Raw genomic sequence first — 14,847 nt, forward strand, 5'->3', positions numbered from 1 at the left:
TTCTTAAAGCATTTTAAATTCTCTTTCAAAACAAATTTGCCAATTTTTCATAATTTTTTTCGAATTCAATAAACCCACCAATGATGTAATTGGGTATTAAAATTTTAAGTTCTCTTTAAAAGCCTAATTTACCCTGTCTAGCAAAAGAAGTCAAACCCGCCACAGGGTCATACCAAATTAACATATATGCATAATGGATTTTATAGTACCTATTGAAACCCTAAATCCTAAATCTTTACCCAGGTATTTTACTCTCATTTCCATAATCAGCTCTAAAAACTAGAACATTACATTTAAGAACAATTATATCATTATTTTAAATGATTATTATAGGTGGGTCATGATGGGATGAATAAAGTGAACCAAAAATATACATATGAAAGTGATGAAGGATATTACTTCAAAATATCCGTCCTGGATCTAACGATTACCGTGGATGTAGACAAACCATTATTTTTGTCAGAAATCAGTAGGCTGTCATCTTTCTTACTTTGTTGTTCTTTATCCAAAACACTTGAGCTTCCAAATATCTGCACTGATAAGCTTCCCCCTACAAAATATTGAATATCGGGAATTATCACCGTGTGACCACAATGTTGGTGCAATAACATTACAAATTCAGGAGCAAAAACTATATAATTCCTTTATTTCACGAGATTTATTTTCTCTTATTAAGATTTCGTTTTTCCTTTCAATACCAATGTATTATTTCTTTTTTAGATCAAGAAAAGTAACTCCATAACTATCGCTTACTAGCTACACATTATTCACAAGCAGCCAAACTAAACAATATGATCCTTTAGAGTTCATGAGAATGGGACCCAACATCTTGTTCCCTCGCTAGTGCCTCCTAATGTTGAAGACTCACCTTCTGCCTCCCAAACTCTCACTGTTGATGAGAACTTACTAACAGTATTAATTTTGTAATGAAAGACAGTACAAGTATAGCATAAGCACCATTTCAGAGAACCCTCCCTCTAACTTCCAATATTAAAACAAAATCTTCTACGCCTTACATTATTTCCATCATTTCTATCTACAAACTTCTCTTTTTCTCTCTTTAACTACTTTCTATTTTGTAACTAATTTCTCTACTTTCGGTTTTGTAACTACTTTCTCTCTATATTATGAACTTCCCCTTCTATTTTTCCTCCCATTTATGTTCGTTGTCTAAATCTACAAAGTACTAACTCTGACACGAAAACAACAGTGACACAAACACTTCAACAATTAATGACTTAAGTATAGGACATGGTAACACCAGTGATATATTTATATAATCAACATGATACGGCTAACTAAGAAAGATAAAAAAAACAAATCTTTTTCCTCCTTTCATTCAAGCGTAAAAGTTGGTCTTATAAAGACCTTGGAAAAAGATACATGTACGATACCTATCTCACCCTTCTAACAGAAAAGATTCTTATTTGTACCAACTAATAAAAGAAAAAAAAAACATAATCCTTCATCCAAATGGGCTTGGATATTACTTGTATGGGCCTATCATTGGATTGTGGTGGAGATGGATTCACAACATTACAAAAATTGTTATTGAGAACTAAGATTTATTGAATTCTCACTTTAAAAATAAATTTGCTAAGTTTTACAATTTTCCTAATAGTTAAAAAATAACTAGTTAAGTCTTCTTACAAAACCAAACCTCACGAAAAATTGTTATAAGCCTTACAATATTTTAAATATAAGTTATCTTCTTTAATCACTTTAACTGTTTATTATAGCACTGTCTTGAAGTGTTTAGCCAAGACTATGTGTTTGTTACTCTCTTTACTTGTGCTCAAACTGTTTCGAAGAAGTGTCTAAGCTCAAAAAAATAATTTGACACAGTAAGGAGTGTCAGACACATGTCGAAAGCATGTCTCACAAGTGTCATGTCCAAAAAGTGTCACACACAATGACAAATTCTACAGAGGTCACGGTGTTTAATGGCTCTTAGTGCATCCCATTATGTCATACCTTAGACTCACTAAAAGATATGGTCAACGAGGTAGTCATACAATAAGATAATCAGAAAATAGTAAATAATACAACTGGGACATTCAAGTCAATATCATACCTAGCACAAGGGCAGCACCAACCCATCCTGTGGGACCCCACCTTTCACCAAGAAGAAACCATGCAAAACCGGCACCCCAGACTGGCTCCAGACCATAAATTATAGCAGCTTCTGTAGCTGATACATCACACATTGCAGACATCTGCAATTGAATCTAAGAAATCTTTATGGGGAAAATGAATCTTCTCACAGAAAACCATAGCTATAAGGAAGCATGGAAAAAGAATTGACAGCTAGATGATAAATAACAAATAAATATTTTGGAAAAAGAATTACTGAGAGGATGAAGCCAAATACACAAAGGATGATAAGAAAAATCTCATACGATATTTAAAGCTAGAAAACAAAGGGGCAAAATAGTGATAAGATAATGGTAGTAACATATTAAAAAAAAATTAAGTCGCATTAATGCTCAAAGATATTCATAATAAGGATTGACTTTTTCTATTAACATTTCAAATTATGGGAGCAATTTCATAAAATATATCCTATATTAAAAAAATTAATAAACTAGTGGAGGAAACTTCCCTCAAGAGGCTCAACATGGATCCGTCATTGCACAGCAATCAGTCCCAAATAATGGCACGGAGTTGCCAACCCGAAATAAGTTGTAATAGGAAAGTTGGATGACCACTAAAATGAAGTTGAGATCATTTCCTCAAAAAAAAAAACAGAATCGTGAAACAAGGAACTATGGAAAATCAATCCTGAGTTCAAAACTGAGGCATCCATTAGAGATCATGGACACACAAGAATTCTTAAAAAGAGGAAAACCTAAGGATATTTGGTTTGCTTTTGCTTTAGTTAACTCATTTTAAGTTTGTGTTTCTATTAAGTACCCAAGCATTTGGGGAACCTACCCTTAAAAGGTAGCTATTAAGGGAGAAGGAACCAAACACCTAAATACTCTACTGAACATCCCATACTTACTCGGAGTGGAATTTAGATTCTCTGCTGGATTTTTGGTGTTGTCTCTATGCCTTCAAAATATACTGATTTTGATATTTAAAAGATTAATAGCTTTTTTGATACATCAAAATCAGTATATTTTGAAGGCATAGTAGATGAACAACACCAAAAATCCAGCCGAAAAATCTGGACTCCTCGAAGTAAGACTTGGGCACCCCATAAATCCAAGTTCCTATCATAGCACTTTTTGAGACATGATACTAATTAATAAGTACCAAAGTGTAGGGGAACCCACCCTCAAAAGCTAGCATTTAAGGTGTAGAACCAAACACTTAAATACTTTACCAGCATCCCATACTACTCAACGTGGGGCTTGGGCACCCCATAATACCCACGTTCCTTTTAGTTTCCTTTAATAATTAAAAATAAATCTTACCTATCTATTATTCTTGTTTCTAAAAGCAAATAATGAAATGGAGAAAAGAAGTGTTTTCATTGTTAAAAATAAACAAAAAATAATAATAATAAACACCCACAAAGTGAGGCAAGAATGATGACTTTACCTCAACCCACAAGCATAAACCAGTTGAAAATATCCCTGTATAAATTGCTGGTATCCATGGAAAACCAGTCATCCAGTTTCTAAGCATTTTCCACGTCCAAGAAGATGGCAAGGGAAGCTGGGAACCATTAATGTAACCTCCAAGAAGATACCATATTGCAGAAAACAAAACAACAACGCAAATCTGCATTTAAAACTTTAAAAAAGGTAAATATTGCCAAAGGTTAACCAGAAGGGACTTGTTTTCATATACACATACACACATATACAAGAAAGAGAAAAGTGACATTGCATGGACAAGTAACTAACTAACCTCATATCCAAGGAGGGGCAGAAACTTCTCCTTACTTATGCTTCTTGATATATGTTCAGTTCTTAACATATGAATGCCAAAAGACACTGCACTTAAAAAGTTCAAAAGATCTCCGACCTGCATTCAAAGCATTCCGGTAATGTTTATCCATAGTCCTTAGCCCTATATATTATTATGATAGGTTCTGAATTAAAAGTGAAAAATAGAGGGAAAGAACTAGGAGCAAGCTCCTGGAGTTATTAACTGAAACATACAAATGGGAAATAAAAAATAAATATTGGGTAAGCCAAATGCTACCTCTGCCCTACGGCTTCATCCAATCCACATGATGCGCCCCACCCCAACCACTCCCCAATCCATTCCCTTCATATTAAGGTTGTGTTCAAACACCCACTAAAATAACTCTTACCAGCTGCCAAGTATCCATTACATTAGAGCCACCTTTTCTTGCATAACAGCCTGGTCCTCTATACTTCCAATCTCATTACCCATTCTATCTCTATTTCTACTCTCCTTTCTACAAACTTGAAGTGGAGAATAATGATTTAAAGGCTTATTGTATCATAAACCTCACCATAAATGAGAATAAAAGATGAAGATCAAACTTACACATGGAGATGAACCACTGGATTCAAGCATTCCAACTCCTACGATCGACATTACGGCTCCAAACCAGGTTCTAGTTGGAACAGCTGCTCCAAGCAGGCCATCAAGTAAAGGAACCACAATAACCTGTTATTTCACCCTAATATTTAAAATACACTCATGAAGGAATGGTGACTCGCATAATATATAAAATTCAATTATCTCACAGTGAACATAGATAAAAATGATGCGCGACCAGCATCAGAGGTTTGTAGTCCAAGTGCCTGCATAAGATATCCCAGACTGACCCAGATACCCAGTTCTATGCCAGAATTTCTGGTACAAGAATCTCCCCATCCTCGCACTACAAATGGGATAAAAGGAATGGCAGAAAGAGCAAAGCGCACAAATGTGAAAGCTGCTGGATTCATAATTGCCTGGACCTCTTTGACAACTGGAATGTTACTAGCTAAAAATAAATTGACAAGGAAATAGTAAGATCATAAGATGTACAAAAGTACCAAGATCATTTCAAAAATTACATGTTTCTACACCCAAAATATCTATTAATAGCAATTTCCCCCAAAGCAATAAATGCAATGGCAAATATAAAGGTATGCATGATGCACTATACAAAGGACAAAATATAATTTGTTGAAAAATAATGCTTTACTTAGCAGTCCAAGGACATGTTTTGGTCTGTCATAATAAATCTGTTAAAAGAGAGAAAAAAAAAATAAAGGAAATGCTGAAACCCTGTAAAAAAAAAACTGCACAACAGAACTCATTTTATATAGGCTAATTGTAATAAATATAAATAGTAGTAGGAATACACAATATAATATGTCTCTAAATCAGACTCTAATAAATCTTATTCTAATAAGATATCCCTATAACTACAAGTATCCTAATTAAAGAAGAAAACAAATCATAAAATAAAATATTAAATCCTGTGAGATCATCATGAATACTAAAAAACATTCTAACATATCGTGGTATATTTCTCATATTTCTAACAAAATCAATAGGTAAAACTAATGCAATCAGTTGCTTAGCCTGTAATTTTTCTGTTTTACTTGAAGTTTCAGCTGATACTATAAACTATCTTGTGGAAATGTATAGATAGCGATAGGCAATATATTGTTGAAATAGAGTTCAGTCATAAACAATAAGAGCTTCCCAAAAAACATACAAAGTACAGTCGCAAAAACATGTAAAGCAAGATATAGAAGACTGGATTCGACTGTAGAGTTCAAAATGGATGGAAGTTAAACAGTTTTTCTTGCTATATGGCAGAAGTGACTGTTTGGCAAATAATACTTGATTATTATCCTGGAGCAATTGTTGATGCTTAAAGAATACTCAATTTTAGCTAGGAGTGATAGGTTAAAAGAATAATCAGTGTCAGTCAGGAATGGCTAGGCCCAAAGAATAGTGGTTGTGTCCAAAGAAAACTCAATTTTAGCTAGGAGTGGTTGGGTCCAAAGAATACTCGATTGTAGCCAGGAGTGAGCGTACTCCAAACAATACTCAAGGGGTGAGTCTTGAGTGACTACGAGCCCAAACAATACTCAAGGGGTTAGCCAAAAATGGCTCATACCCAAAGAATACTTGTTTGTACTTTACAGAATTAGTTTATTTAGTGAAACTCAATCTATTGATTGAGAACTCAATGTAGTATGTTTTAAGAGACGAACCAGTATAAAAATATTGTGTAATTTTCTCTTCCCTCTTTATCTCTTTTACTTTGCATAGTATCATCGTCTGTGCTAATTTAAAAGGGAGAATCATTGTGAAAACTAAGTTTGAAAAATAATTTAAAACAAGTAAATTTGTTAAGTTATAAAGTTGTGTCGGTTACATTCCATCTCAGATAAAAAGACTTTAACATATTGCTTGTCATATAAAACTATCATTTAAGTAATCACAGTCAAACGATATTCACAAAAGCTTTAAAAAAAAGATATTAGAACACAATTCAACTCTCCCTTCTTTTATTTTTCCTAATTTCTACATCTATTATATCATACAAAAAATGAAAGTTATAAAATGTGATGTATATGAAAGCTAAATTGGAAATGTGCATCTAAACTCCCTGAACTTTGGCCTTTTTGCAAACTAAAACCATCAAGATGAGTATGCCAGAAAACAGGGTGGTTTGCCCAATAATGGGTTGAGCTTGTTATCTTGACAAGAAAATGTGTTAGCTGCTTGACGGTAGATTGACCAAAATGTGCCCCCTGCTTGACCAGAAATTGACCAAAAATGGGTGGGTTGATGTATGAAAGGTCATTTTATTTGTTTTTTTAATCAGCATGTATGAAATGTGTAATGGCTACTACTCCCCCTCCTGTAGTTCTAGTCGCAACCCACCTCCTATAACAGACATAGTTAACAGGAGAGTAATAGCCATAGTGGTACATAATTCAGAACTTCTCAATATTATACAACAAAATATCCTTAAAATCAAATACATGATTCACCAGGATGTTGAGAAAATCCAATAAATACAAAAGTTGTTCCGAATCCCACTTTGAGTAGAATAAACTACTTGTGGTTGTGGTACTTAAAAGTTGAGCCTCCCTATCTTCTTTTGGGTCGGGCTATGAAACAGGAATTGTGGCTGCACGATTGTCAGTCACAACGTCAAGGTTTAAATAACTCTCGCAACCACAATTGAGGATGAAATGATCACATTTGTCCACAAAATTATGGACCACGACAAAATCACAATCTGTTGACTCTTGAGAATACCTATTTATCACTTTTTTAGTAACCATATTACTAATACGGAATATCTACCTGCCCCACAGATGACTAATACCCAATGGGGAGCCTGGCCAACCACTTCTCCCCTCCAACCACGTTTTTTCATCCACAAAACACAAACTTAGACATTAAAAAAATTAACAAAACCGCTTGTTATCTAACCTTAGAGCAACATGACATTTAAATAAATGCACTAAAACGTTAATTTTCATATCTGATAACACTCCTGAGTCTGCACATAGCTATAAGCTTACGCAAATAAAAGCATTAATCATTGGAAAATACAACAAGATATCATTTCCCAAAAACAGAGAGGTATTAGGTAAGAGAAGGAAACAAAGGAAGGTTACCGTAAATAAAAGTGATGACATTCAGCAAAATGATGTTTCTCACTTTCCTCGACGGGAACAGAATCCTCCGCCACAGATACCGCTTTCGAAACCCGAACACGGAGTTCCAACTCCGGGTTTCGCTCAAACGGTTCGGGTTTTCATCCGAACGGGTATTTTCATCCTCCGACGTGGGATCCGAATTCGAGTCTAGAATAACGGGCTTGTTCGACCCGTGACACGAACTGGATGTAACTGGCGAAGAAGTGTGGCGCGGGCTCTGGCCGTGCAGAGAGCAATCGGCGAAACGTTGCCGTTTGGCAAGGGAAGGGTAGAGAAATGAGGAATTGTGCGGAGAAGGAGTTCTAGAAGGTTCGAGGTAGAAGGGTGCAGTCCTACAGTGCGAGGGCAATGCCATGGTTGGCTTGGGTTACGACGATGACCAAGAACTGACAAAATATATATATGTGCCTTGTAACAGTGTCATGAGATCGTGATGCCACCCTTGAATCATCAATTTTCGCACCCAGAGAGAAGCAGCACGATTTTCTCTTTTGATTGCTTATGAATATAAGGTAATTGAAATTTTCAAAATATGTGTAATCAAGGGTCCATTGTAAATACCATTACTAACAAGTCATTAACATAAATTATGTGTATAGCTCTAAATAGAATAAATAAAAATTATAATTTCTAGAAAATTGTATTACTATATAATTACATTCTTATATTTTTATTTTTTTTACCATCACATGAAAAAAAAAATATTATTAAAAAAGAAAAAAATACAAAAATATGGGAACTAGACCAAAATTCATATGTTAACAAAAACGATATATATAGATAGACTATATCTATTTATAAAGAATTCTAATAACAGAGTAGCCTATTATGCGAATGAAAAGATTTTCTATGCATAAATCTTAAATTAGTCAACTTACTAGCACACGCATTTCCTTCACGAAAAAAATATGAGTAATCCTAAGATTTTTCCACAATAATTAAGACAAGTATTTAATCGATTACGAAGCATCCAATGAACATTAGTCCTAGCAGTAAACGCAACACAAACCAAAGCAGAATCACATTTCAGTCAGACATTAGTAAGCCTCATCTTTTGAGCTTCTTCCATAGCATGTATAACCCCATAAAACTTAGCAACCAGAGCAATCTGAACTTCAAAAAATGTAGAGAAAGCTCCAATAAATTCTCCCATTCTCCAACCGAAAATACCTCCACAAGTAGCAAGACCAGGATATCCCATAACAGCCCCATCAGTGTTAATTTTAACCCAGACTGGTGAAAGAAACTCCCATCTAATAGGAAGAGGGCGAAGAACTTTACCAGTACGAGTATTAATACCAAAAAAGCTTGATCATGTTGAAATCCAACATATCATTCTTCATTGAAGCTTTAGACGAATTTTTCACTAGACGAGTTAAATCTTTAATAATCGAAATAGCTCTAGAAACCTCAATCTTATCCTGAAAACGCATAATTTCTCATACACCATATCATCCAAATAGAAAAAGTTATCACAATAAGTTTAATCAATTTTACCAAAGGATTACCATCACTCTTAATAAAAGAGAGAAGATCATCCTTATTAGAGATAAATGAGAAGTAGGAAAAATTTGTCAAACCCAACTACAAATACGCAAAGCATTAGAACATTCAAAAAAAATAAATGTTGAATAAATTCCTTATGTTTTTTTATAAAGCGTATATAGAACAAATATACCGAACTTTATTTTAAATATGCTGATTTGTAGGAAGCCTCACAAAAAAAAAACTTTCCAAAGAGAAGAGTTTTGGACTCTTATATTCTTTTAAAAAGGAATTAGATTTTTATAAATCAAATTTTAACTTTTGTTTATTTTCATAAATTTAATTTTTTTTTATTTTTTTACTCTTACACTAACTTCATAAAGTTAATTATTTTAATTTATAATATTAAATCATTTTTATTTGAACTATATAAAAAATAATTAATAATGACACACTTACTTATCATTGTAAGATTGAAATCGATAATAATACTAAGAACAAAACGAAAAATAAAAAAAATTATATTCAAGTATAAAGAATAGTAAATGAAGAAAAATAATTAAATTAACAAAAAATTAAAAACTAGTTAAAATAATTTATAATAATGAGTTAAAAAAATTATAAAAAGAAGTTATTTTATTAAATACTTATATATTATTTAGATTAGCTTATAAATTAATAAAATAAATTAACAGCTAGTTTATTAATTTATTAAATAAGTTTAATTAAAGTAGTTGAAATTTACTTTTTTATAAAAATAAAAATAAAAATAAAAACTCAACTATTTTAATTTTTTTATTGTAAGATGCAAAATACTATTTATTGAAATAATAAGTTACTCTTAAATAATACCATAGTGTTAATATTTGGTTGTAATTTGTAACTACGATGGTGAAACGGAATGCTGTGGGTTAAATTTCCTATTAGTGCATTTACTCTTTTCTTTGTTTAACGTTGCTGTCTTTTTATTATTATTGTGTTTATAAATTAGAGTAAAATATCCATATTTTATTTATTTATCCTAATATAAATATATTGAAATAATATAAAGATAAAATTTTCATAAATACTTTCACGAATAAAGCTAGAAAATTACTTCACGTGTAATTAACTAGTGAAATGTGAACTCTTACTAAAATAAAATATTTTACCTACACCACCATTAATTAATAAAAAGTTATATATTAGAACTATATTGTACTGGTATGGTCGGACAGTTATCTAGACTCGATCAATATTACAGATCATCTGATCGTTCATCTCTGATAACGAAGGTCGCGAGGTAGCACTTGATCGACCGACCCATAGAGACGAGTCATGGGTTGACCAAGTCAGCAAGACTAACCCATAATTAAAGGTTATTTAGCGCAACCTTAAACACGAATCAATCCCCTAATCCGGCCCACCAACGAAGGCTCATTAAAGTAATATAAATAGCGTAGATTCCAAAAATTAGGTACGTCATTATCTATCGTGCTCTGACAACCGAGAGTCGAGTCTTTTACTAAGTTGATCGTCGGAGTGCATTCTGCATGTACCATCCGAGCCTGTGTTCCCGAGCAACCACGACACAAGATGAGAAAAGGAGGAAAAGTGGTAAGTGAAGAGGATCGAAGGCTAAAGTGACTGACTGACAAGGTGCATCGAACAATAGTTCTCTGGACCTCAATATCCGAACAAGAACATATATATTACAATAATATAAACATTATAAATATCATTGTTGTTAGGAATTAACCTAACTAATAATCCAATTAAGTTCATTGATAATGTTCATCATGGTCTTATTTGTTTAACAAACCTTTAGCTAAAGATAGGTCTAACTATCTTAGAATTGAACTTGGTATTTTAGATTACTCAAACATCATATAAATCTTCTTGTTTCAGTTTATCATTATGTTTTAATTGATTGTATTGTTCAAACAATTGATTAAAACAACTTAATTTTGGTTATGTCTTTGTATTTTTCTATATTTCAATATTTTATATTAGTAAATTAATCGATTGGATAAGTCTGTAGTAGTTTCCTGACAATTTTTTCTTTGATTATTAATCTATTATAATACAATAACTGTCTTATATGAATTAAAATCTGTACAATTTTATTTTAATTTCAAAATTATAAAGCATTTACAAAACCTTTGTCATTCTCACCTAACTGCATACAAACCATTAATTCAAAATTAAAATTGATTGATTGCATAAAAAAATGTACACTACATTTGCATGAGCACATTATTTTAAGTTTCTTTCCAAAAGCAAAAACAAGTTCATCAAGATGTCAACGCCAACCACTCCATTAACAATAAAGTTTTCACTAGCTGATGAACCTTCCACAATGAAAAAGTTTTAATCCATTAAAACTAATAAAGTATATTTTGTATAACTTTCTTATTTTTATCTTATTTGGTATGAATTTTGAAATATGAGTTTTAAATCTTTTTCAATATTGAGAGAGTTGGTGCTTTTTCTGTTTTCAAGATCAATCTTCTTGGTTCGAGAAATTTGCGCATTCACCTAATATTCTTTTCTCATTGTATTTATGGTGATTCAAGTGACCTCATTTCAATTGTATTCTTCATTTATTTTGTTATGCTATTATTCCTACAAAGTGTTTCCAAACCCAACTAAAAACACAAGGTGTGAGTGGTGTAGTATCTTTCTCTTATAGGATTTAAGAGTGGTGTATTAGTGTTTCTTTGTATTGTTTTGTTATCCTAAATAATTTTATTTTGGTGGAAGCTTGACCGATGTAGTCAAACAACTAGATGTAGCTATTATGTAAGAGTAAACCGTTATAAAATTGTTGAGCATCTTTCCTTTTCTTTCCGATTATTTTCAATATTTTGATTATGTTTTTTTTACTATTATATTGCATTTTAACACATTAAAAGAAAGACAACTTTGATAAATCCTTTAAAGATTCACTCTAAATTTTTTTGAAATAATTCAACTCACTCTTTCTTGAACTTGACATTTAATTCTAACACTCTATTATCTCTCAGACAAAGCACTTACCCTTGTATGATATGTTTTTTTCCTTCAGCTTCTATCAAATGTAGCTACATCATGATTCATACTTTGTTGTTTTGGTTACTTAATCAGAATCATAGCATTGTTGTAAGTTTGCTCTAACAATATGTGAATCATGGATAAATGTAGGTGCAAAAATCTATTGACAAAGATTTCTTGACTTTACTGATGTTCTAGGGTCATGTAGATTAAAACATTAAGTGGTGAAAAATTGAAAGAGAATTTATTGTATTGTTAGATCATGTGTTGGGATTTAAAAGAGTGAATTAGAACTTATGTGAGAGTTTGGATAATAATATACCTTAAACTTATCTAATCTATATATTTGAGATTTGTATAATTATTAACTTTTAATTAAATTTAATCTTTTTTAATGGTTACACAAACTTTTTTTACTTCTAGTAGTAGTTTCTTTTTGATACTTTACAAAATAAAATAAACACATAAATAATGGATAAACAGTACCATTATGAGGTAGCTTAAAAGAAGTAATTACTTACTTTCTAGGTAAAATTATTTTATTATACCATAACTTCAATATAATATACATAACATATATAGTTTTTCTTTATTTTTATATAATAAATAAATTCTCATAAAATAAATTAATAATATATATACGCTTTTATTTAAAAAAATATTATAAAACAACAATAAAAAGTGTGTCACAAATAAGATAGTGCCTTTCCTTAATTAACATAATAACTTTAATTTTATTTTATTCATAATTTTTTTTTAATCTCATTTAAAAAAACACTTAAAATCTACTACCATATTATTATATGTTTTAACCTTAATCTATAAATATAATCATAAAAAGACTAATAATGATATATATAGTATTATTGATATTTGGTTTTTGAGTTTTCAATAATATATGATTAGTATTATTTATTTGTTTATTTATTTATTTTTGTGTTATAGTCAGTATCAAAATTATATTATGGTAAAAAAAGAAAACAACATTGATGTTGTTTTTATTAATTCACAATTTTAAAATAAAAATTGATTAGAAGTGATGTGAATTAATAATTCTGGATTTTTAAAGTTAGTTGAAAAAATATTTTTAAGTCTTCACATAAGTTAGGTTGGATCATACATACTTCATATATAAATACAACCCAATTAAATTAATTTAAATATAACTGAATAGGTTTAACTTAAGATTCAAAAATATGTATTTAAATAAGAAATAAATTTATTAAAAAAATTAAAGTAATATAAATTTAAATAATTATGAATTTTTTATTGAAAATTTGGATTTTTATCATTTAATTAGAACTTATCAGATTAATCTTTACAGATTAAAAAAATATATTTGATATATAAAAAATATCTTTATTAAAAGGCAAAATAATGTCATTTAATAGAAAAGTAATTTGTTGATGCCAAAAGATATTTAGAGATCCTATCATATTTAAAGTTTTAAATTTTACTTATTTAATTCAATAATTAAAATATCTAAAATTAATCTTAATTTTAAGTTTAATATTTTTTTAAAGAAAATGTAACAGCTGAAAACATTGATAATAATAAATTTGTAATGTTTATTTGTTTAACCATGTTCACGTACTCTCCTATGGGTATTTTATTTTGTAAGGAGGTTTAGATATATTTATCTTAAAAAACTAAATTATTTAACATAATAATCTAAATTTAAAAATTTATTATTTTTATTAATTACTAATGAAAGGAACTTCACAAACAAACAAAATGTAACAGACTTATAACTTACCACATAAAAAAAAAACTTGTATAATTTAGTGGTCTTATTCCATTTTGTTAAAAAAATAGTAAAATATATTTTAAATAATTTATCTTTTTTTTATAAACTTCTAATTGTAATATTTCACAGTAGCTCAGATATAAGAGAAATTTCCTATTTGGTACACTTCTTTTATAAAAATTACTTTTTAAGTATGACTATTTCTTTTACATATAAGCTATTTCAATCAATTTTTATTTATTTATTTTATATTTTTACTTTCAACAAAAAATAAAAAAAATATATATTAAAAAAATATATAATTTTTTATTTGAAATATTTAATAATAAATCAAATTATTTTTTATTTTAAAAAATAAAAACATATAATCGTATGGATATGCATATTTTGCCTAGTACTAAATATCACAAACTAAAAGTACTGAACTAATCAAAATTAAATTATTAAATTAACTAAATTTGAAGAACTTCTGTCTCTTAATTAAATCATTCTGGGATCAATGATATCACTTTAAATATAAAATAAACATTATTAATTTTTATTAAATGTATAACCAAAAAGAAGAATTTTTAAAATATATTAATAATAATTCACAATTATTATCATATTTGAAAAGATACAAATTATTATTATAATATTAAATATTAAAATTTAAACTGAAATATTATGATTTCAACAAATTCTCTGATTTATCCTTTAATTAAACAAAATAAAATTAGTATCAATAATTCGATAAAAATACTTCATGTTTAATTTAAGACTGCGCTGTTATACTTAAATTTATAAGTATATATTTAAATTAAAATAGTTATTATAGTATTGAGAAAGATACAAAATTAATAATTATTATAATATTAGAAGAAATATAAATTAATAATAAATATTATTATAATATAATACTAGAACTATAACCTTAACCAACTCTCTAATTATTCTGTCTAATAAAATAACTAACTGATATTAAAAGTTACATATAATTTCATGTGGAGTTTCTCTACA

General features: G+C 29.7%; 1 protein-coding gene across 4 annotated transcripts; it reads right to left on the reverse strand.

Moving 5' to 3' along the window:
• Nucleotides 1-263: 263 nt before the first annotated feature.
• On the reverse strand, nt 264-8,091 carry LOC137806289 (uncharacterized). 4 transcript variants are annotated; one of them, XR_016519621.1, is made up of 7 exons: nt 7,563-8,091; nt 4,671-4,912; nt 4,468-4,590; nt 3,859-3,975; nt 3,547-3,741; nt 2,075-2,216; nt 264-550 (listed from the first exon to the last, which is right to left on the reverse strand). XR_016519621.1 is itself a non-coding variant. In XM_068606312.2 (7 exons), the coding sequence occupies exons 1-7, from the start codon at nt 7,957-7,959 to the stop codon at nt 396-398; spliced, it is 1,359 nt and encodes a 452-aa protein (XP_068462413.1). In that variant the 5' UTR covers nt 7,960-8,091; the 3' UTR covers nt 264-395. The 4 variants fall into 4 exon arrangements, 3 of the variants coding, with proteins under 3 accessions (XP_068462413.1, XP_090156668.1, XP_090156667.1); XM_068606312.2 differs by having other exon boundaries at nt 3,547-3,729; XM_090300542.1 differs by having other exon boundaries at nt 3,547-3,729; nt 4,468-4,603; nt 7,563-7,985.
• Between the last annotated feature and the right edge of the window lie 6,756 nt (nt 8,092-14,847).

Source organism: Phaseolus vulgaris, chromosome 3 (assembly GCF_051622355.1).
Source record: "Phaseolus vulgaris cultivar YP4 chromosome 3, ASM5162235v1, whole genome shotgun sequence".
In the NCBI taxonomy this organism is placed as follows: domain Eukaryota; kingdom Viridiplantae; phylum Streptophyta; class Magnoliopsida; order Fabales; family Fabaceae; genus Phaseolus; species Phaseolus vulgaris.

Excerpts from the sequence above, each read along its gene's own strand:
- LOC137806289 (XM_068606312.2), bottom strand. The coding sequence starts at position 7,959 with ATGGCATTGCCCTCGCACTGTAGGACTGCACCCTTCTACCTCGAACCT. Across the intron at positions 4,913-7,562 it reads TGTCATCACTTTTATTTACG|CTAGTAACATTCCAGTTGTC; the intron begins GTAACCTTCCTT and ends ATTTATTTTTAG. Across the intron at positions 2,217-3,546 it reads GTTTATGCTTGTGGGTTGAG|ATGTCTGCAATGTGTGATGT; the intron begins GTAAAGTCATCA and ends ATTCAATTGCAG.